Source organism: Grammomys surdaster, unplaced genomic scaffold, assembly GCF_004785775.1.
Source record: "Grammomys surdaster isolate TR1022 unplaced genomic scaffold, NIH_TR_1.0 172, whole genome shotgun sequence".
NCBI lineage: Eukaryota > Metazoa > Chordata > Mammalia > Rodentia > Muridae > Grammomys > Grammomys surdaster.
In genome coordinates, this window is record NW_021604620.1 from 9150168 (window position 1) to 9174149 (window position 23982).

General features: G+C 40.0%; 1 protein-coding gene and 1 pseudogene across 1 annotated transcript in view; one reads left to right on the plus strand and one right to left on the minus strand.

The window, feature by feature from the left end:
* Clasp2 (cytoplasmic linker associated protein 2) overlaps positions 1 to 23982 on the minus strand; it is a 178060-nt gene that overhangs the window by 133995 nt on the left and 20083 nt on the right. Inside the window, exons 3-6 of the mRNA XM_028767296.1 lie at positions 19065 to 19168; positions 15555 to 15646; positions 13977 to 14052; positions 12142 to 12239 (exon numbers count right to left, since the gene is read on the minus strand). Coding sequence (XP_028623129.1) covers positions 12142 to 12239; positions 13977 to 14052; positions 15555 to 15646; positions 19065 to 19168 — 370 coding nt within the window. The remainder of the gene's footprint in view (positions 1 to 12141; positions 12240 to 13976; positions 14053 to 15554; positions 15647 to 19064; positions 19169 to 23982) is intronic.
* Positions 9623 to 9741, plus strand: LOC114621208 (annotated as a pseudogene).

Below are 23982 nucleotides of genomic sequence, written 5' to 3' on the forward strand. Positions count from 1 at the left end.
AGGGGAGGGGAGGGTTTAGAGAGATGGCTCAGCAGTTAAGAACACTGGATATTCTTCCAGAGGGTCCTTGATTGATTCCTAGCACCAATATGGCATTCACAATCAGCTGTAGCTCAGTCCCAGGGTATCTGATATCGTCTTCAGGCCTTCACAAATATTGCAGACACATGGTGCAAAGACATACATGCAGGTAAAACACCCACGCATATAAAATAAAAGGAAAAGTTTTTTAGCTAAAAACCTCTTAGGAACTCCTTATAAAGCAATTTCTAAACCTTACTCTCACCTCCAACCCCAACAGATCTAACAAATACAGTTTTCTGTATCTGCAAGGAAAGACACAGGTCACGTCATCTACAACACATACCTGCCTCAGGGTTGAACAGACACTAAAGTAGGAAGATGTGGGCATGCGATGCAAGGGGACCCTGGAAATGGAAGCTGGCTCCTCAGAAACATTCCAGAGGGGCCACAGACAGAAAGGCAAGGCTTTAGAAAAGCTTTCTGAGGACAAAGCAGTGTGAAGCTGTGAGAAATGTGAGGCTGCATGAAGAGCTGGTTTCCCTCAACAACACAAGAAGAAAATGACAAAAGCCTGAGACCAGCACTACTGTAAAAATTAGGAAAATGAGACTAGGAAATTTAAGACAAAAGGCTCAGGATGAGCCTGGTGACGGGTGCATGCCTGTAATCCGGGCACTTGAGAGGCAGAAAGCAGGAGTACGCGCTGAAGAAGGGAAGCTTCAGCTAACAGTGAGTTCAAAACCAATCTAGGCAGAAGAACCTGTCTTGAATAAACAACAAACAGAAAGTTCAAAAGAGAAAAGGGGCTTGCATGGAACTAAAGTAAGGCAATAAAACATGGAGCAAGGAAGGAAGGCACAAGCAGCCTCACTAGAAAGAAGCAGCAACTGAGACAGTTGGACAGTAACAAGAATCTCAAGAAGCCATGACAGGGAAGGAAAAAAGGAGAGTCTCCAAAGGCCGAGTGAGGCCCAGGCTGGGCTGGGAACGAGCAAGCGCTTACACCTTGCTGTAAGACACACTTTCCTCCTATGCTCTCCTCCTCTCTCCTTGGTCTCCCTTCTTCCCAGTCTCACTCCTTCAACAACCTTCACAGGAAACCACATTTCCTGTGAATTTATTTCCCTGGTATTTATTTAAAAATATTTCATCTCCTATTCAAAACATTACCAAAGATACACTATAGGAAATACAAGCACAGCATAAGTTCCTACACAGACTTCACTCAAGACTCCAACCCCATCGTTAAGCTTCAACACGTATTTTAGAATTTTTTTGAGACAGGGTCTCAGTGCACAGTCACAGCTGGCCTGCCACTCCCTATACAGACCAGGTTGGCCTCAAACTCAAATTCCACTTGCCTCTGCCTTCTGAATGCTGAAATGAAAGGCATAGCTATTCTTAACAGAACATCTTTACATATACAATCTAAAGAAAAAGGAAACAAAAAGCAGAAAGAAGGCTCTAGATCATTTTAAATAATTGTGTGCGAGGTGAGATTAGCAAATTAAATGGAAGAAAAGCACAGCAAAGACAGGGGTGTCCAAAAGAACACAGTACATTAAGAGGCCAGAGAAACTCTAGGAAGGTTCAGATGTATAGAGGTTAAGAAAGACAGACATGGAAAAACGACTGTAACGTAAGTGCAGTCCTAGGCTCCCAGGAAGAACAGCAAATTAAAGTTAGGTGTTCAGAGCACATCTTCTTTGGGCATTACTGAGACAGACTTCAAATAGCATATGCTTCATTCCTTTGAAGTGTGTCTAGCAAAGCTGAGGTGCAGCTCAGCAGTAGAGTATCTGTGCTGCTTGTGTGAGGCCTTGGGGTTTATCACCAGTATCACAATAAAAGAAAATGAAATGTACAACTCAGTAGTTGATAGAATATTCCTGAGTAGTACAACTATTGTTACAATTTTACATTTTTATCATCTCAATGAACACCCACACACCCATTAGCAGTAGCTGTTCCCCATTTTCTCACTTATCCCCAGTCCTAGGCGATCTTTAATCCACTTCCTGTTGCTGTAGACCATACATGACTTATAAGTTAGCATATCAGGTTACTATATTCAAATGGAATCATAGAGTATAGAGCTGTTTATGATTGGGCTCTTCATATTCCACTGCACGGATACACACCATTTGAATATCCACTCACTAGCTGACAGATGTGTGGGCGAGAGGTATTTCTATGGTTTACTGACTATGACTACTGCAGTCAGGAACACTTACACAGAGGTCTTTGTAGAGACGTGTTTGTCTGTTCCTTGCTCGTACAGCTATGAACGGAACTGCTGAGTCATGTGATGGCTCTATGATTGACATTCTGAAAAGTTATAAACTCTTTTCCCACACACAGTAAACTTCCTGCTTCTCTAAAATCTTTCTGCCCCTCTTCAGCAATATTCCCTGAGCCTTGGCTTAGGTGTACGAGTCGCTTTGTAGCTGTATTTATCCACTGGGACTGGGCTCCACAACTCTGCATCTTGATTAGTTATGGTTTCTGCAATGGTCTCTGACTGTTAGAAAGAGAAGTTTCTTTGATGAGGCATAAGAATACATCCATCTGTGAGTACAAGGACAATTATTTGGAATGTACTCAGACGGTGCTGGTTTAGTAAAGTGGTGGCTATAGGTTCTTCTCCAAGATCCATGACTTCACTAGCTGTGGGAAGCTGGCTAGGTTTCTTCTTGTTGAGGGGGTTTTAGGTTCAATTAGAGCTGTTGGTTACTGCCATGGTATGCATGGCACTACTGAATCCTTAGAGTTATTGTGTCCTTCTGCTCATGGTCGTGGTTCATAGACATCATAGCTGGGTAGGACAGTTGGCTGGCTCCCTCCTTTGAAAGCTGTGTAGTGCCTTGTGTTACCACAAAAGCTATTCCTCAGGGAGAGAGCTTTCAGATGAGTTCCAGTGAAGGGTCACTCTGGGCTTAGTATCTGACAGTGTGCTGTGTATTCAGTAATAGGGACTTTCTTTCCACCTCTAGGGAACAAAACAAGGATAACAGCAATAACCTGTAATGTTTCAGGAGTCTCTTGGACAACCTTGGCTGATCAATAATTCAAAAGAAGGCTTCTATGCCTGGTGTTGGGATTTTCATTGGCTCTTAGACTTCAACTATGTATACATATTTATACAGACATAGCACATAATACAGGCTTTTTTAGATAGATCGTTACTACCCCACACACATCTCTCTCATTCAGAGCACTTGTACCCTGCTGATCCCTTCACTACTGTTCCACTCCTACCTCTCCTCTAACGATGGTCCCTTTTTACTTTGCTGTTTTCTGCAGGTACTCCAGGATATGTGCGCACACTTGAAAATTTATAGTTAGGAACTTATGATGAGAGAGAAGATGTGACAATTGTCCTTCTGTGTCTGAGTTACCTTGCTTAATATGATCTTTTTAATTTCCATCATTTACTGTAAAACTCATAATTTCGTATTTCTTTACAGCTGAAGTATTCCATAGGGAATATGTACCCCATTTCCATCACCCATCTGTCAACTGAAAGACATTTCGGTTGTCTCAGTCTCTTAACTATTGTGAATACAGCAGCAACGAACATAGCTGAGCAGCTAGCTATGTAGTATCATGTCGAGTCCTTTGGGGCAAATGTCCAGGAGTGTTATAACTCAGTAATATGGTAGATTTACTTTTAACTTTCTGAGAATTCTCTTCCTTCACTGATTCCACACTGGCTGCCCCAATCTGCAAACCCACTAACAATGAATAAGATTTCCCTTTACCACCACCTCCTTCCTTAGACCCTCCAGCAACTGTTGGCAGATGTTCCATTGATCTTTGCTAGTCTGACTGGAGTAAGATAAAATCTGGGCTGTTTTGATTTACATTTCCCTAGTTACTCAGAGACATTCCTTAGCCTTTTGTTTTCTTCTTTTGAGAAGCACTGTTTAGGTCGAAGGTGGCATCCTTCAATGGTTCTTTGTTTGCTTGTTTTGACTCACTGCTTTTTGAGTTCTTATATACTCTGGATATCAATATTCTGTCAGATTTATAACTGGCAATGATTCCCATTCTGTGAGCTCCCTCTTCACCCAATTAATTGGTTTTGTTTTTTGTTTTTATTTTTAATTTTTTATTTTATGTATATGAGTACACTGTCACTGTCTTCAGACATACCAGAAGAGGGCATTGAATCCCATTATAGATGGTTGTGAGCCACCACGTGGTTGCTGGGAATTGAACTCAGGACCTCAGGAAGAGCAGACAGCACTCTTAACTGCTGAGCCATCTCTCCAGCCTCAATTAATCTTTTTTTATATATATAATTTATTTTTTCTCAAATCGTAATTCATTCACACAGGGGTATAAACACAGAAAGGCAGGATGTGGGGAAGGGAATGACACTGGAGTGTGGGTGTTCAGGAGGAATACGGATATCTTCAGAACCGGGTATCAGCTGGGTGAAGGTTCAGGGGACAAGTCACTATGACTCTGCCTATGACTTGCTTGTCCTTATCTAAGTTGGTATTGTCTGCCAAGGCTATCTATTTACGAGGTCTATGACTATTCAGGCTTGTAAATTTCCACAAAAGCTGCCTGTTTACATTAGCTTATAGCCATCTGTTTCAATGTTTTTCCCCTGAGACCCAAGACTTGGTGTTATTTTATTTTTTATTTTAAGCGACACAAGAGCATTTTACTTTTGTGAAGACCCACGTATCAACTGTTGGCCTTAATTTGGGGCAAACAGAATCCTATTCAGAAGACCTTTCCTACACCTACATCCTGCTGGTACTGCCTATGTTTTCTTCTCACAGGGTTGGTGTTGTTTCAGGTTTCACATTTAGTGTTTGATCCATTTGGAGCTAGTTTTTGTACAAGGTGATAGATATAGGTTGAATTTCATTCTCCTACAGTTCTCCAAGCACCACTCATTGAAGATGCTTTCTCTTTCAGTTTCTGTTTTTGGCTCAAGTGTTAAGTGGCTGAAGCTGCAGGTACTCGTGTGTGGCTCTTTGACTCTGTTCCACTGTTCATCTGTCCAGTTTTGTACTGCACCGGATTATTTGTGTTACTATGGCTCTCTCATACATGCTTGGATCTGAAATGGTAAGCTCTCCAGCAGCAGTTATTGTTTTTTGTTTGTTTGTTTCCTCAAGATTGTTTTGGCTATCCAGGGTCTTTTGTGGTTCCATATTAATTTTAGGATATCTTTTTTTGTTTTTGGAAAAATTAAGACAGGTACTTTACTGGAGTTGCATTGACTCTGTAAATAACTTTTGGTAAATAGTCCTTTTCACAATATTAATTCTACCATGGGATGTCTTTCCATCTTCTACTGTCTTTCTTCAGAGGTCTCATTGAAGAGGTCCTTCACGCCCTTGGTTATGCTTATTTTTAAGATATTTTATTTTTTGAGAATACTGTGAGTAGGAAAAAAAATCCAAGATTTTTTTTCTCTGTGTTTACTGTTGGTATAAAGAAAAATTATTACGGTATACAAAAAAAAAAAACACTGATTCATGTAGGCTAATTCTAGATGCTGTAACATTGCTAAATTTGTTTATCACTGATAGATCAAATTATTAAACATTTTTCTTTGCTGCATATGATTTGATTCCAAGTGTTTAAAACCTGTCTAGTGGTTTCTAATTGTTTATCGCTTTAGCTCCTCTGATTCAGTGTTGTTGTTTTTTTTCATTACTCTTGAGTATGCCGTGAGGGGGATGAAACTCTGCATGTGGATATCAAAATATACAGTAAGCATCCCTTACTGTTGTGCATGCTCTTAGCACTGCTGATATGTATCACTGGCCCACAAAGTCAAGAGTTTATTCTGGACTCTCAGCTATGCTGCAGTGAGCCATGCACAGCACTGTGTAGTGCTGAACTAGTACACAGCTGTCAGCACACAGCTTCTTAGAACATCTCTTTAAATTATTTTAAAACTATGATTTAATTGTTCTTCAGTTGCTTGAAATAAAGATATGAGTATAAACAAGATGTGACTTTAGACTTAGAGAGCATCATCCAACATGACATTTGGAAACTACAGAGAGCAGCAGGGGAATTAAGGCTAGAATGGAGTCACTACAACTAAGGAGCATTAAATGAGTCGTTAGCATAAAACCAGTTCTTGACATTAAATATTAAAAAAGAAAGAAAAGGGAAAAGTGGCATAGTGAAAGAGAAAAAGGAGGGTAAATAAAAATAAGTCGATTTTAGCCTGTTGATGAAGTTTGATTTTTTTTTTTTAATGTTTCTAGTATCTTAAGGATTCAAACCACTATTAATAAAACAAGTTTGGGGCTGGAGAGATAGCTCAATGGTTAAGAGCACTGGCTGCTCTTCCAGAGGATCTGGGTTCAATTCCCAGCACCCACATAGCAGCTCATAACTGTATGTAACTGTCCAGTTCTGGGGTATCTGACACTCTCACACTAATGCACGTAAAACTTTTTTTTTTCAAGTTAAAATGCCAAAAAAAAGAATAGAAAATACCCTACACATGGGAAAAAGCAAAGTGTCAGTAGCCACTTGGTATACAAAACTCACACAAAGGTCATTTGATTCCTCCTACATGCAAATGAAGCATCATCAGGAGAAATAACACAGCACAGTGCATTAGTGAGAAGCCTGGGAGTCAGGAAGGGGCAGGGGGCAGCTCTTCACCAACTCTCATTGCTTCTTAGGGCATGACTAGCCAGAGGACAAAAAAAAAAAAATCACTGAACAAGGGGTAGGAGGAGGGCTTTGTGGTAATACAGGCCAAGATGGGTACAGAAAACTCCATTCGTGCTGAGCATGGTGGTACATGACGGGAATCCCAGCACTCAGGATGTTAAAGCAGAAGTGATTACATGAGTTCCAGGCTTAGGCTATGGCATGAGGCACGGTTTCAAACAAACGCCCCGAATTTTCCCTCCATTCATATAGGAAATGTCTAAGAACTACATTGAAAAGAAAAATGTCACTGGGCAGTGGTGACGCACACCTTTAATCCCAGCACTTGGGAGGCAGAGACAGGTGGATTTCTGAGTTCGAGGCCAGCCTGGTCTACAGAGTGAGTTCCAGGACAGCCAGGGCTACACAGAGAAACCCTGTCTCGAAAAAACAAGACAAACAAACAACAACAAAAAGACAAAAAAAAAAAGTAAAGAAAAAAGAAAAGAAAAATGTCACACAGACAGAACTGCCACATGAACTGGTTGTACAATTATTGAGCAGACTGTCACCTTACCCCTGCACATACATATTTATTGCTGAATTATTTATAATAAATAAGAAAAGAAATCTCTTAGATGGCTATCAACAGATGAATGGATAGAACTTTGGAATATATACAAAACAGAAGTTTATACAGGTATAAAGAAAAATTTGTGACATTTACATAAACATAGATGGAACTGAAAGCCGATACATTCAGTAAAATAAGCAAGATGCAGAAAGAAAAATACTATATTTTCTCTCATATGCAGATCCTAGATTTAAAATCTTACAAGTATGCCTATATTTATATATATGGGTATATATATGTGTTTGTATTTAAAATGTATATGGAAGTCATTAAACTAGAAAGATGACCATGACACAGGACCTTAATACCATGGAAGTGGGCAACAGATTATAAACAAGAAAGCAGGGGGCAGGGACTATCTAGGGAAAGGAATGGAAGCACGAGCTGTAACAGGAGTATGTGGAGAGCAGTGAGGAGTAGAAACGACTACAAACGAAGGATAACAACACAGATATGAAAATGCCATAAAAGAATGTCTTACTTTGCATGCTAACCTAAAAAATTAATAGACCAACAAAAAAGACCCAATGTGATGGTTCGTCAGGTAAAAGGCTGCCCAGCATGGTCACCTCAGCGCTCTCCCCAGAAATCATATGTGAAGTTAGAGAAAACTGAGTCCTACCTACAAACTGTCCTGATCTCTCCATGCAAACAATGCTTTGCCCATACTCACACATGAATCATTTTTTAAATTAACAAAAAAGCTGTGTACATAAAAAACAAGCAAAAAACCTACTATCAGGAAAAGAAAAGTTCCAGTCACAGAGTATTAGATAAATGCAATCTTATGTAGGTAAGGAAGCTTGTATCTACAACACAGAAAGACTTCTCCCAAGTCCTATTTCTGAAGACTCATAAGGGGTTGGCCAGACAGCTTACTGGCAGTTATGAGTGCTTACTGCTCTTCTAGACTACTCATCTGGCTTCAGTTCTTAGCATCTACTTGGTTAGGATAATTTACAACTGTCTGTAACCCAAGATCCATGATACAGGCACAGCACACGGCATTTATTCATATCGACACACATAAATAAAAATAAAAAATAATTGAAGAAAACAGATAATCCAGACTAACAAATGGACAGGAGACTTGAAAAGAACACTTCTATGGAGAACATATTCTACTGTCATGGTAGCACACACCTATCAGCCTATTCAGGAAACTATGGAGCATTTAGGTATATATGTTTATATCTGTTTGTACATTATGTTTATATATTATTATCTGATAGAATATATATCAGATATATTATATAGAAACAGTATAAAGCTGACCTGGTCTATATATAAGAAAACCTTGTATCAAGAAACTAACCCCTGCCCCACTGCAAAATAAATATTTTAAAAAGTGTCAAATGGCAAAAAAAAAGTATGAAAGAACACTCCTCTATATCAGAAATCAGAAGCCATGATATTTGTATATAATAGCCAATCTAATAGGTGAAATATTATTTTTAAAGCCTAAATTAAGCCTAATTTAAATGCTTAATGGTCACGATTTTATAAAACTAGTTTTTTAGTTGTAGAAACAACTAAGTTTCCAAATTTTGCTAAGTTTACATAGTGATACAGCTAAGGTTACATACTGATCTCCTGTCTCAATGTTTGCATTTGTTCATAAACTGCTTGAGTATCCACTATGGTAACAAGCTTTTCCTTCCTATGTTATTTTATATCACCTGACTTACTCTCTGCATCCCTGTCACTTATCGTCCCTTACCCTTTCCTCCCTCTTCTTCTCATCTTATTTCTGTTTATACGCGTCACTTTGTTTTCTGAACTGTGTATTCATTTAAGATATACTGTTTAGCCAGGCGGTGGTGGCACACGCCTTTAATCCCAGCGCCTGGGAGGCAGAGGCAGACGGATTTCTGAGTTTGAGGCCAGCCTGGTCTACAGAGTGAGTTCCAGGACAGCCAGGGCTACACAGAGAAACCCTGTCTTGAAAAACCAAAAAAAGATATGTTGTTTAAATTGCCCAACATTTTTCTGTAGGTATTTTACAAAAGCGTGTTTATGTTCCTTTTAAAAAAAGAAGAAGCCATGATATATTACCAGCAGAAACTGAGAGTCAGTAACAAAACTAACAACATAGACCACTGGTGAAAGTATACAAACAATACGAGTAGAAAATGAATGGCTACAATACAGGCTCTAGGGAAAAAAATGTTAGTAGCCATTAAGATAATTTGCAACAACAAAAAGTCACTTTGCCCAGCCAACCTTTACATTTAAAATGCCCAACTGACTTTTAGTTTTAATTCTACATACTTAAGAAGTTGATCAGAATGAATTTTTAGAGGTAGAAAAATAGGTTACTGGCCTGCCCTTAGATTGCAGGGGTGGCTGCTGTGTCACATCTACATCCATAGGTGGCAGAAAGGAGAGAGGTTATGACCATCTAAATAATTAGATTAACTTTAAAAAGGGAACCTGAAACAATGATAACCAGTCCTGTGCCATGGGGCTAGACAGGGAGCTAACTTGAGACAACCATCAGTCTGGTACCAGGCAGGCCCAGACTGGTTCCCAGTATAAGAAACAAGCTGAACAGTAGAAGAATCCTGCCTAGGACCAAGGGCCCAGGCAGGAGTGAGCCTAAAACAAATGACCCTCACAAGAAGCAACTTGAGCTGGCTGGGCCAAGATAACCACTGGCCTGGAGTGGGGCAAGGGGGAAACCATGCCCAAGATGACCTCTGCCTGGTACCACAATGCACAAACAGGGCATAGCACTCCTGAGACCACTCCTGAGATGAACACAGACACTCAGAGACCCTGGGTGCCACTAAGAGGAGCAAATAAACGGTAGAGAAAGAGAAACAGAGGCTCTGGGTACAATGAAGAAAGTCAAAACTGGAGACTCGAGGGTCGTAACAGCCTAATGGGGGCCAGTTCTAGATCCACGGCCCTGAAATAGTAGGAGTCTGCTACCACCAAAGGCCAGGCAGCAGTCCTATTCTGGGCTGCCACCTGGGGACATGCTAATGTCTCAGAGCTGTGCAGAACTGGCCCCACTCTTACTTGGGTACCATGGGAAAGGTAGCGCCTGAGACATGGAAGCATAGAGCTGGCCCCACCCCTTGCCAGCTGCAGTACTAACAGCAGGATCTACACATTGCAGGAGTTACAAGTGGGCTGGCCCCAAAAATATGAACACTAGAGTGGGCACTTGTATGTCGCCTCCCAGAAACTCTTGCCGCCTTCGGCAGACAGAAGATCTGGCTCCAAAGTTATCAGAGAGGAAGAGCTGGCCCTGCCCCTCACCAGGGCAAGACAGTGGAGCTGACCCTGGATTGTGGGAGCTGAGAGTGAGCCAGCCCCAGGGTGTGAGTGTAGGAGAGCTGGCCCTGCTGCCCCTTGTCTGCTGAGTGGTGGTGTGGACTAACGAGAGATGGCCTCCCCACCTCCCTCATCCCTCACCATCTATGGTAGGTAGGAGAGCTGGCCACGGGGTCAGGAGAGTGGGAGAACTGATCCTGGTTGTAAGGATGATGATGATGGTGGTGGTAGTGGTGGTGGTGGCGGTAAGCTTGCCCTGAGGGTATGAGCTGAGTAGCTCAGATACCTCTCAGGCCCAGATCCAGGGCTTTAAATAGGCCCACCGCAAAATCCACCTTATCAATGAACTGTTGGAGACCATAAAGGGGCTGTCCTACAGATCCAAAAACTATAGGATCTCCACGACACAGGTCAACATCTGAATACACAAGGGGTCCCAGTGAGGTTCCAATATTGATGGAGTAGCAGAAGTCAGAGGCCTGCAGCAGACCAACAAGTCAGTGCAGTGAACACTTGCAAGCAAAGAAGTCTGGACAAAAGGGTGTACTGAGGGACACACTGTAAAACACTACAGCTTCCACATCGAGAATTTTTTTTTCCTCTGTTGTGGGGAGGTTGCAAGAGTAAAGGTCGGGTACAAGCAGAGGGGAAGATGAGTGGGACTGGAGTGTATTATGTTAAATTCAAAAAGAACCAATAAAAAGTTAAAAAAAAAAAAAAGCTTAGTGGACAAAAAAGGTGCTTGCAAGATGTCTAAACACTCTCCCAAGTAGTCCTCTGACCTCCACACTTGTACAGGGTGTACAAAGCCCATGTACGGAGCCCAAGTAAAATGTAACTTTAAAAAGTATAAACTCTTAAGAAAAAAGAACACCTACCAAAAGTCTACAACTAACATCATTCTTTTTTATTCTTTTTTTTTTTTTTGAGACAGGGTCTCACTAGCCTCAAATTGACAAAGATCTACCGACATCTGCCTTTCAAGTGCTGGGGCTAAGGGTGTGCTCTAAAACCTAGCAGCTAACTTCAATCTTAATGTGAAGAAACTAGAATCGTTCTAAGATCAGAACAAGGGGAGAATGTACCCCACTCTACTTTCTCAACAGTACACAGGAAATCCTAGAAAATGAAGACAAGAAAGGGAAATGAAAAATGTACAGACTGGGAAAAATAAAGCTGTCACTGGAGGTGGCAAGACTATGTGCGGAGGAAGTTCTATTCACACCCACCCTACCCTGAAAATATTAAGCACTTTCACAGCAGAGTTGAAGGAAACCTGAAGCCAAAGGAGCACCAAGTGCCTGGCACTGGTACAGTTCTATGTCTATAAACTGGTTCCAGGAAGCCCAGGATACTAAACCTGCATGCTACTGCATCCCTGGCTCACCTGAACTCTCTATGCAGGCCAAGCTGGCTTCCAAGTCACAGAGGTCTGCCTGCCTCTGCCTCCCAATGCTGGATTAAAGGTGTGCACCACCACCACACCTGGCTGTAATATTTACCTTAATAAAGTAAACAAAAATACAACTGTAGCAAAAAATAAATATCGGAAGACCTACCTAGCAGGGGGAATGTCTCTTTTACATAAATCAGTCCTCAGCTTCTCTCCGACGTGTCTATAAATCTCCACTGCAGCTGATATTGCAGCATTTCTCACCTGTCAAAGAATTCAAGACACTTTAAAGAAATTCAGATGTGACACATACTTCCATTTACGGTAACAATAAACTAGTAGGCCCAAACTGACACTCTAAGCTGATTTGAATGCCTTTTCAGTCCCTGAGTAGATTATAATATCACACCTTATTAATGGAAAAACCAAAACAAAGGTCTGTCAAGAAAGCCCTAGAAAACCCATTTAAAGAAAGTCAAGACCTTAGCGATGGAGCACTTAACCCACATGTAAGAGACCTTTGGGTCAATCCCTACTACCATCAAAAAAAGAGAGGAGGTGGTTAATAGAAACCTGTTAACAAAAGCTAACAATTGGGATTTCAAAAATACAGTTAATTAATTTTCTTGAAACAAAACTGCCTTCCAAGGATGTGAATTGAACTCAAAAAAAAAAAAAACACAAAAACAAAAAACTTGTACATCAGTATTTCTAAAATTATTCAGAATAGCCAAAAGGTAGGAAAAAAAACTAAAAAAAAAACCCAAAAAACAAAAAATGCCTATTTTTATATGACTACATACACGAAATGTGATGCCTGTGTTTATGAAAAATGATTCTGACACACTTTGCAGCATGGATCACTTGTGGTGGGCAATGTGCTAAATAAATGGGACCAGTCTGACTTGTGTCCACCAGGTCTGTGGAGTAGTCACACTAATGGAGAAGGGTAATGGCCAGCCACTGGGGAAGAGGACTGGGTAACTGTCTCATGAAGACAGTCTGAGTGCTGAGGAAGTTTTGCATGTAGATGGTGATACAGCTGCAAAACACGGAAAGTGTATTTAATACCACTGAGGTGTACTCTTACAAATAGATGCAATGATAAATTTTATATTCTATATAAGAGGGGAAAAAGAATGGGGCCTAAAGAGAACAACCTGAAAAACCACACTTACTTTTGGAAAAACTTACTTTCAAACAGCAACTAAGAGCCAGGAGTGATGGCACACACCTACGGCCCTAGCTTCCTGGGAGACTAAGGCGGGGGGGGATCAATTGACTTCAAGAGCTTGGGGGGGGGGGGGAGAAAAAAGAAAACCTTTGTCTATAAATAAAACAGCAATTGAAGAGAAAAAAATCTATAAACTGTTGAGGGGCAGCTACAGAAATATTACAGCTGACTTACACGGGAGGGATCAGGTAGGTGCAGACCCCTGCCTCCTGACTAAAGCACAGACACATCAAGTAAAGAGATGCACCATGGACACAGAGGCCTTCCCTATTAAACAGGACTATCAACAGCTGCAATAATTCCTATATAAGCACAACCAGGCACACAGTCCACTAACAATCTAGCCTCACAGTTAACAGAACACTGGACTACAGAACCCAGAAAGTCTCTGACTCTGACAAAACAAGAACTAACCATTCAATTCCTTCTGTCTTTACTATCAGCCCAAGTACTGACAAGCAACTTAAGTTCCTTTCAAAACAAACAACCCCTGGTAGAAGGGGGAAGAGGGAGAAAGAGAGGGAGAAGAGGCCAGTAGTCCTTGCTACTTGGGAGGGTAGAGCAGGAAGATCATGTGAGCCCAGTAGATTCTGAGCATAACAGCCAGACCTTCATTTAATTAAAATTTTAAAAAAGGGGGGAGGGAGGATTTCACTATCCACCTTCTTTCTCTTTACTGGCTTAAATAAGGTAAGAGCACAAGAAAGGGTGCACCCTCCCACCCTCAAAAAAGACCAGTCAATGCTTGAAGGTAAGTAATTTTTTACCTGACTGTTAGAATCTCCAAATAAGACACATAAATGAGGCACCAACTTGCTGATGACCAGTGGTTGAGTCCCAAAGCTAAATATAATTTAAGGGAAAAAGAATTTTAGTTTCATTTAAATAGTGAACAACATATCCTAGTGCTATCTTATTTTTCTTCTACTTTTTCTGTTAAGTTTTTAGAGACTGGGTTTCTCTGTTTAGCCCTGGCTGTCCTAGAACTCACTCTGTAGACCAGGCTGGCCTCCAACTCAGAGACCCACCAGCCTCTACCTTATGCTGGGATTGAAGACGTTGGACAACACCAACCGGCCCTTCTTACCTCTATATGGAAAGCATGGACACAGACTGTTAAGGAAAGACAAGTAACAAGCAAAGTGATGCGAAGCAACACAAAGTCGACCTGAGCAGGTGTGATGATGCAGTCCTAGGTAGGGTTACTACTGCGACCATGAAACATACAGGGCAGGAGCTAGACAGGGCAGGATTCTGGAGGCAAGAAGGCCAAGGCCACTGAGGTTCCTGCTTACTGGCTTGCACCCATGGCTTGCTCAGCCTGCTTTCTTATAGGGCCCAGAACCACTGGCCAGGGATGGCACCACCCACAATGAGCCGGGCCCTCCCCCATCAATCACTAACTAAAAAACTGCCTTACAGTCTGATCTTATGGAACTATTTTTCCCAACTGAGGTTCCCTCCTTTCAGACGACTATAGTTTGTGTCAAACTGACATAAAACTAATCAGGACAGATGCTGAAAACGAAGGTCAGCACATGACTCAACTGGGCAAAATTCTCAACAGCAGTTTGACAACCCTGGCAGCCTATTGATTATTTAAGAAAATCTGAGTTGAGTCTTAATATACAGTGAGATAAAGTAAGTTAGGAGATACTTATGTTTACTAATGTTCTGATGTCGAGGTTGAATGCAATGGACAGGAATGCTAACACTCAGAAAGTGTGCTGACTGAAGACCCTGACCAGCCTTGCTAGCAGGTAGGACCCAGAGCAGTGGAAGAAGAGGAAGTCATGCCACAGGAAAGTTCAAAGGGGCTATATATTACCTATCATACTTCACAGTCTGGAAGAGCCTTCTAGAATAGAAACAAAAGCCTCTGCTTACACTCCTTCTGCCTCTATCTTAGCCCTGTGACACCTGTGCCATCAAGACTCTGCCCGCTATGACTAGGTGTATGGTACAGAGTCCAGGCAGCCACCCACAGTGCTCCATCCAGCCTAGGGTCAACTGGTAAAAGGTATGTGGGGAAATGGCTTTAATATGTGACACAGCAATGAGTCACTGAGTCATTGAAACAGATACTAACAGAAAAAAAGATCCAAAGTTATTAACATAATTAGGCCTATAACCATCACTTCTGGATGGCTAAGTAAAAAATGGCAAATTCAAAAATTAACATGAAAGATATCATATATACAAAAGTAGAATTAAGGTTATATTTCTGTTTGGGAAATCAATTAATAACTACTTAAAATTTATTTCCACTCTTCCTTCACCCTGTGAAAAAACCCTTGAGAAATGACTAAGAGAAAGAAAGCCATTTCAGTAAACACAGGACTTACATGTTCAAGGTTTCAATAAGACACAGGCACATGCCTTCTCGAGATCGAAAGTTCTTGTGCTTGAAGCCAGAGGCCAGATGCTCCCAGATGTACTATTAGGAAAACAAGTAGACACACATGACAAGTTAGGAAACGCAGGTGACAAATCTGTTTTCCCAACTTTACAATCAAGCCATCAGGTATCAGATGTGCTCCATATGTGAGACATTTTGCAAATTTTGGAATGTTTACATAGTAACAGAAACCTTATTGCTAGGACACAAACCCAATGTGAGATTTATATTTGTTTCATACTTACTTTACACATATAACCTGAGCATAACTTATATAATAATTTTAGTGCAGCTAAATTCTAACTATAGCCTATCATGTGGATCAGATATGGAATTTTCCACTTCTAGAATTAATGTTATGTCAATAAACAAAAACTTTTAGATTTTCAGATCAGGGATGTTCAACTCATATTTACAAGGTTTTTTGTTTTTTCTTTTTGTGGGCTCCTGCCCATTTGAGAGCTAAACCACAATTCTGAGTTTTTATTTACATACTTTTCACTTTAAATTTCAATAATTATGAGAAACATCATATCCCATATGTAAGCATCTAAGCATTTCCAAGAACATGGGTTTCATTTATGCTAAGAATGCTGAAATTATAGGCACAGTGGTCTAAGAAGTATTCAACAGAGGTGAACTCCCGACAGCAGACTGTCGCATGGGACAACTGAAAACATTTTATAACGAAAGCCTTTCTCTTTTAATGCCAGGCACAAATACAGAAACATTTGGAATAGGTCATTTTATGACTACCTAGTCTGTGGGGAAAGGAAAAATGAGCTTACACCAATGATGCAAAACAACTGTTTAGGAATAGTCAAGTGAGGATTTCAACTCTATCTTCCTAAACACAGTAAACTGTCCCATAAACTGTCGCTCCACATGCAGAAAGCTGACTTAACATACCAAATCCACATTCTCATCCTCCACCCTCACTGTGTGTGTGTGAAGTATTCAAAAATATAATCCGAAAGTTGATTTTTAAAATCTTTCTTAAATGTGCTTACTGTTTGTGTGTATGTGCTTCTGCACTTACATGAGAGGTATATGTATGTATAACTGAAGATTGCGTGAGTGAAGGTCCAAGAACAACTTTTAGGAGTCAGGTTTCTCCTTCCACCATGAATTCTGGGGACCAAACTCTGAACTCGGGTCATTAGCCTTGTGAATTTTAAAAATATTAACTAAGGCTAGGTATATAGCTCAAAAACAAAACATTTGCCACTGAGATCTACAAGGCCCTAGGTTCCATTGCTACCACCACCACACATATATACATACATATATGCATGCATGCATACATCTTATTTAGAATAACCTGTATCAGGCAACTCAACTCTGGAACCCTTTTTATAAAAATGTTTACATCTATGTCTAAAGATAAATATACACAGATGTTACCTGAGAAACAATTTAAAATGTAAACCAGTAAAGACTATCCACAAAACCTTTTTAAACAGTAGTGCTACTAAGTACTAAATCCCTTCGAGTTGGTTTCCCTTTATAACTCAGTACTCATGATGTATTAAATATATGTAACATACTTTAAGCATCACATGGTATCTCTGTGCATATTATGAGCATTAAGCTACCCTCTCAATTGTGGTGTACATATCAGCTTATTTTATTCTCCTTCAAAATATTTCCATGCTTCAGTTTGGCCGTGGTTTTCTGCACAAGTGCTTATGTGTCAGAGGCCTGGTCCTCAGTGTTAAGATAGAAAGACCTGGGGGCTAGAGAGATGGTTCAATAGTTAAGAGCAATTGCTGCTCTTGGAAAGGATATGAGTTCAGTTCCCAGCACCCACACAACTCCCTCTATAACTACAATTCTGATTTTTTTGTTTTTTTTTTTTTTGGGGGGGGGGGTCGAGACAGGGTCTCTCTGTGTAGTCCTGGCTGTCCTGGAACTCATTCTGTAGACCAGGCTGGCCTCAAACTCAGAAATCCGCCTGCCTCTGCCTCCTAAGTGCTGGGATTAAAGGCATGCGCCACCACCACCCGGCACCCAATTCTGATTTTTACAAGTACCTACATACACATGGTGTACATATTTATACACACATACATACATATAAAATAAATTTTTTTAATGGAAGTGCCTTTAAGCAACAGGACAGAATAGCCAGGCAGTGGTAGTACTTGCCTTTAATCCCAGCACATAAGAGCCAGAGGCAGGTGGCTCTCTGTACGTTCGAGGCCAGCCTCATCTACAGAGAGTTACAGGACAGCCAAGGCTACACAGAGAAATGCTATCTCTAAAAACAAATAAGCCACTGTCTTGACTCTTAGTTTCTCAAAACCATGAACCATCCCTGCCATCACGTTGCCGTCTTCCATGAGATGATGCACCATGTCACCATGTCACCATGTCACACAGCTGGGGCTGTGCAAACAAAACTATGACCCCCAAAGCATGAAGTAACTACGTTTTTGTTACAAGTATTTAGCCTCAGACATTTTGTTGTAACAACATAAAATAGACCAATACATTATTAGTGTATGTCCATACATACATGTGCATGTGTGTTCAGGTGTGTGGGTGAATATGTGTGCAAGTACAAATGTATGTATACATTTAGAAGGCAGAGGACAACCTTGTGTGTTGCTCCTCTGGTCACAAGACTCTCACTGGCCTAGAACATGTCAAAGCTGGCTAAGCCAGACTACTGACTTGTGAGCAAGCCACAAGGATTTGTCTGTTTCTGCCTGGGATTACAAATATATGCCACCATGCCTAACTTGAAAGGAAGAAAGAGAGAAAGAGAGAAGGAGAGAAGGAGAGGAGAGAAGAAGAGAAGGAGAGAAAGAGAGAAGAAGAGGGAGAGGGAGAGGGAGAAAGAGAGGGAGAGGGAGAAAGAGAGAAGGAGAGAGAAAAAAGAGGGAGAGAAGGAGAGAAGAAGGCAGGCAGGCAGGCAGGCAGGCTCCTAGAGATCAAACTTAGGTTTTCTTACTGACAGCAATGCATCCAATATAATTAATACATCCTTAAGGGCAAACCATTTCTACTATATTCAGAAAACACAAGTTGTCATAAAATATGCTTTACATAATCAATAACCACCTATTAAAATAAAGAAACTTCTTGTTTCTGAAAGAGTTGCAGAAGTTAATATAATATTCAGTAGTTTTCAAAATAAAAATTTTGGTATTTTATAATTTACAGGTAAGAAAACCCAGAAAATGGCGAAGTACAACTACAAACTGCCAAATCACTCAAGTCTTTATGTTTTTGTAAAAACATTAAGTAACTGAAAAAAAAGAAAAGGTAAATAAAAAAAACCTATATACTGGCACCTTATCTTTTGAATTTCTTTAAATTGAATTTGAATTTCTTTAAAACCTTAGCAACGATCCACTATTTAAAATTCTACTATTTATGCCTCTTGAAGGTTTATTGGTTTGCTATCATTTCCATCTACCTAATTAGCATGCTCATTCAAACATAAGCCTACCATAGGTGGTGCCACCTCATCCATCAGCTTCAGTGTCAGATTCTGAGCTTCTTCTCGAACTTTGTCTTTGGCATCTCCCATTCTGTCTATTAAAGCTGTGGTAACTAATGGGGAAAGAATAAGTATTTGCAACTTTACTCCATCACAAACCATATTTTACCAAACTATAAACAGCAACTATTTCCATAAATAATAACAAGAAGAAATTATGCTAAGTCCCTTATTGTAAGTTCAAGTGAAAATAATGAACAAATTTCAATGTAGTAAGTACAATCATATCCACTTAGGACAGTGTTCAAAACCAGGCAAACTCAGTGTGTATGTGGTCAAGATCCAGATAGGCAAGTAAATGCTTTCCTCAAGGTTAATGCAAGGGAGACCTCCGGTAGAGGAAAAAAGGTATCCTCAGGAAGTATAGACAGGGACAGTCCAAGAACCTGGCAGGCTTAAGTTTCTAGACCCAGTCATACTCAATGGTCAGTTTTATAATTATACTTTAATTGTATGTTATGCATTCTTCTTGTAGGACATATTTCACATCTGACAAACAGAAACAAAAACATATAGCTAAGCCTACATTTTAAGAGAAGTAGAAGAAATGAAAAAATTTTGAAGGGATACATATATCTAGTTTACTTACAGAAGATGTAATCAAGGGGGGAAAAAAGCCTTCAAGCCAGGTATGGAAGGACATGCTTAATCCCAGCACTAGGGAGGCTCAGTCAGCAGGACTGAGAGTTCCAGGCCAGCCTGGATTATACAGAGAGAACCTGTCACAATAAAACAAAAGGCAGCCCTCACAATTAAAATCATAAACATGGGGCTGAGGAGATGGCTCAGTGGTTAAGAGCACTGGCTGCTCTTCCAGAGGAGCTAGGTTCCATCCCCAACACTCACATGGCAGCTCACAACCATTGATAATTCTGGTGCCAAGAGATCTAATGTCCTCTTCTAGTCTCCACAGCATGCACAGACATACATAAAGACAAAACTTCCATCCATAAATTAAAATAAGATAGTTTATTAAATCATAAACCAAGATAAGTCCTGTTCATAGCTAGGAATATGGCTCAGTGGTACAGTGTTAGCCAAGCAATGCAGAAGACCCTGGATTCTACCCCAGGATCTTTCTCACTTTGTTTAGATATATTATTAATAAGAATCATTCAATATCTATATGGCTGGCTATTATGGAAATTTGTTTCTTCTAAATCACAGAACATAATAGTAAAAAATTAATTATGTCACTTAATCCTTACAACACTATTAAACTAATCTACAACTAGGTATTAAATCAGAATTTAAGTAAATATACAATTCCAATTTAGTAAAAATTAAATAGTTTTTAGTCAGGTAATTGGAATAGTATGTGTGTGTGTCGGCATCCATATAACAGTAACACGGGAAAAGATATTCTATTCCTAAGAGGTAAAATTTAGCTTCAAGAGGAAACTCAAACCTTGGATCAAATAGGGGCTCATTTCAACACTAAAAAGTATTTTAGGCCACAGCTAAAACGTGGTGGCATATGCCTGCAATCTCAGGACTTGAGATTGGAGAGATGGAGGCAAGCCCTTTACCTGCTGAGTCACCTCATTGGCCTTTAAATTCCTGTTTTACATATGCTGTCTTAGAGACAAACAACAATACTTTATTTCACTGTACCTAATTATTAATTACAGGAGACAGTAAGTTTTCCTAAACCTCAAAGTTGCCTTGTTTACCCCTTGTGACTAAAGAGAGGATGAGGTAAACAGGAAAAAAATAATAAGCATTTGGAACTACAAGCAATATATATATACACACACACTAAAGGTCTGTTCACATATGAGAACATCTGTGAATTATCAGTAACTACAGTGACCACTCTGCCTTTACTAGTGAACCAGGGAAGAGACTTCCACTCCGTAAGCTCAGAGGATTTAAACAAATATGTTGATTTACCACAGACTGCACTGGGAAGTAAACTACTGAAAACTGAAGTATGGGTGTTAGTGTAAAATGTAAAATTACTTTACAAGACACAAAACTCACTACTGAGTGTCCTAAAGATTCTGACACTCTTTCCCAACACAGTTTAGGGATTAAACTAACTGCTACAATTTTAAACTACAAAATTCTTTATTAAACTTGGTTACCATAAAAACGAGAGTTACTGATCAGTAAGTATCAATCTGAACAGACTACTGCTCTAAACATGACGTTGAGTCCACACTCTCTTCCAAACTGTATCTAATGCTCTAATGATTGAGCTATGTACAAATATCTTTTTGGAACTAGAAATAAAACTGAATAGGACTCTCAATTTTTTTACAACAATTTTTTACTTTTAATGTACAAAGGACTGGTGCACATATGAGTTCACAGAGACACTGCAGTATGCACAAACATACATAGACTGAAGTACACGGCAGGATCCCAGTGGCAAAAAGGATAAGTGGACAGAGGTCCAACCCCTAACCAAGAAGCTATCTGGAACTGACACTTGCTTGTAAAGAAACAAATATTGTTTTTTCCACTGGAACCTCACTGGGTATATTCAGCACACTCGTGGGCAGGCTCCATGCCCAGCAGCAGATGACTAGCACAAGATGAACTCAGTAGTATCTTTGTAGACTTAAGTCTCATGCTGCTTTGTTTGTTTCTGTTCCTTTGTTGTCTGTTCTTACTGTTCTGCTTTCTACAGTGATTTCCAACTTTGTGTTTTTATGGGGTTTGTGTGTGTTTCTTGTAGTATTTTCTGGGTGTCTTTGTTTTGGTTTGGTTTTCTGTTTGTTTACTTTCTAAGGAGGGAGAAAGAAAGGCTGAAGAGTTGAGAAGGATCTGGGAGAATGCGGAAGGTTTAAAGAACTGCTCATTAGGGCTGGACAGATGGCTCACTGGTTAAGAGCACTGGCTACTTTTCCAGAGGACCCAGGTTCAATTCCCAGCATCCGCATGGCACCTCATAACTGTCTGTAACTCCTGTTCCAGGAGATCTGACACCCTCACACAAACATACATGCAGGCAGAATATCAATGTACATAAAATAAAAATAATTTATCATTTAAAAAAGAACTTCATTAGGTCACAATTCAACTCTCTCCCTTTATAGAGACTTTTTAAAAATGTTTTATATTTATTTATTCTCTGCTGTGTATGGGGAGGTAGACATGTGCCATAGCATGTGCGTGGGGTTCAGAGGACAATTCACAGAAGTCAGGTCTCTCTACCATGTGGGACCTGGGGATTGAACTTAGGTCACCAGACTTGTGGTCAAGCACTTTTATCCACTGAGCCACTGTATTGGCTCTCTATCGAGTTAGGTAGTCTGGTTAAGACTTGTGATAGGATTAAACAAAGAGCAGATTTGAAGTATTCCCGTTCCTGAAGAGCATGCAAACATTCTGTCTACCTCTAAGTCAGAAATATGTGATAATACTCTTTCATAGACATAATCAATATTTTTAAAGGAGGCATCCAATAAACGGCAGCAAAACAAATAATAAGGTCACATTTTGGCATCATGCCACATAAGTTTGCAAGCAATAACAAGTTCAAGATTCACGAAAGATCTTCAAAGTGAAAACAATGTTGACTAACAGTAAGTCTGTACAAGTAACAGATTAAAAAAAATAAAGCTGTACACTCCAATAAGGCTGGATGTACATGTGGAGTGGGAACACAAATGAAAAGCATGAGCCAATGAAATGCAACTGAATGATATCATTATATATTATGTCATATATAATATTATGTATATTATATATCATATAGCAATATAGTATATTATACTACATGTAAGATATAATAAAATGTATTACCATAATATAGGTAATATATTAACACATAATATTAATAATTATATATAATTTTATAGTTAACAGCAATGAACTGTAAACAGTAACTATAACAGCAACAATAAAGAAAAGTCTAGCCAGGCAGTAGTGGCACAAGCCTTTAATCCCAGCACTTGAGAGGCAGAGGCAGGTGGATTTCTGAGTTCTAGGCCAGCCTGGTCCACAGAGTGAGTTCCAGGACAGCCAGGGCTACACAGAGAAACCCTGTCTCGAAAAACCAAAAAAAAAAAAAAAAAAAAAGAAAGAAAAGAAAAAAAAGAAAAGTCTAGAGTATGAAGAATTAACCTGAAAAGTTCCGAAATACCATGAAGCAAAGAATTATAGAGAAGAGGAAGTATTTCAAATGAAAGAGCACAGCACATGCAAGTTAAGCTACATCCAAATAAGTGAGCTGGCTTCTGTCAAACTGAAGTGGAGAATTCCTGCTCAAGACCTTGTGGACATTAACTGAGATGGGAGAAGGCATGTGTATGTAAAGGAACCATCATTCCAGTGTCCTGGAACACCAAGGACAATATTCAGAGTCAGTGACAACTCCAGTCCATCATGGTTCAATGAGTTGTCAGTATACCCTGTGTCTGAGAACTTAGTAAGACACGTACTACCCGGAGTAACACTTCAGTGCAGTATTTCAACCTTGCAATATTGTAGTCAACATTCTCAGTTATGAATAACAAAAAAGATGAAAGGTATTACGAATCAGAAAGTCCACACTCAAGGCTCAGCTGGGAAATGTTGGAGTAATCTTTTTGTACATTGTGTGAAGGTGTGTCCCCATCCTTCCTCGCCTGCCTAAGGCATTCTCTGATTGGCTTTAATTAAGAGCTGATGGCCTATAGCTAAGCAGGAAAGGAAAGAAGGAACTTGTGAGCAGAGACAAGAACTGTGGGAAAGAACCAGGTGGGCATGGTGGTGGTGGAATTCACCAGCCAGACAGAGGACAAAACAGGTGCCAGAACTGAAGGGGAGGGAATGGACCACATGGCATAATGTATGTTAAGAATAAACGGGTAAATTAAACTATAAGGCCTAACCATTCATAAATAAATAATTCATAAAATCCCTGTGTCATTATTGG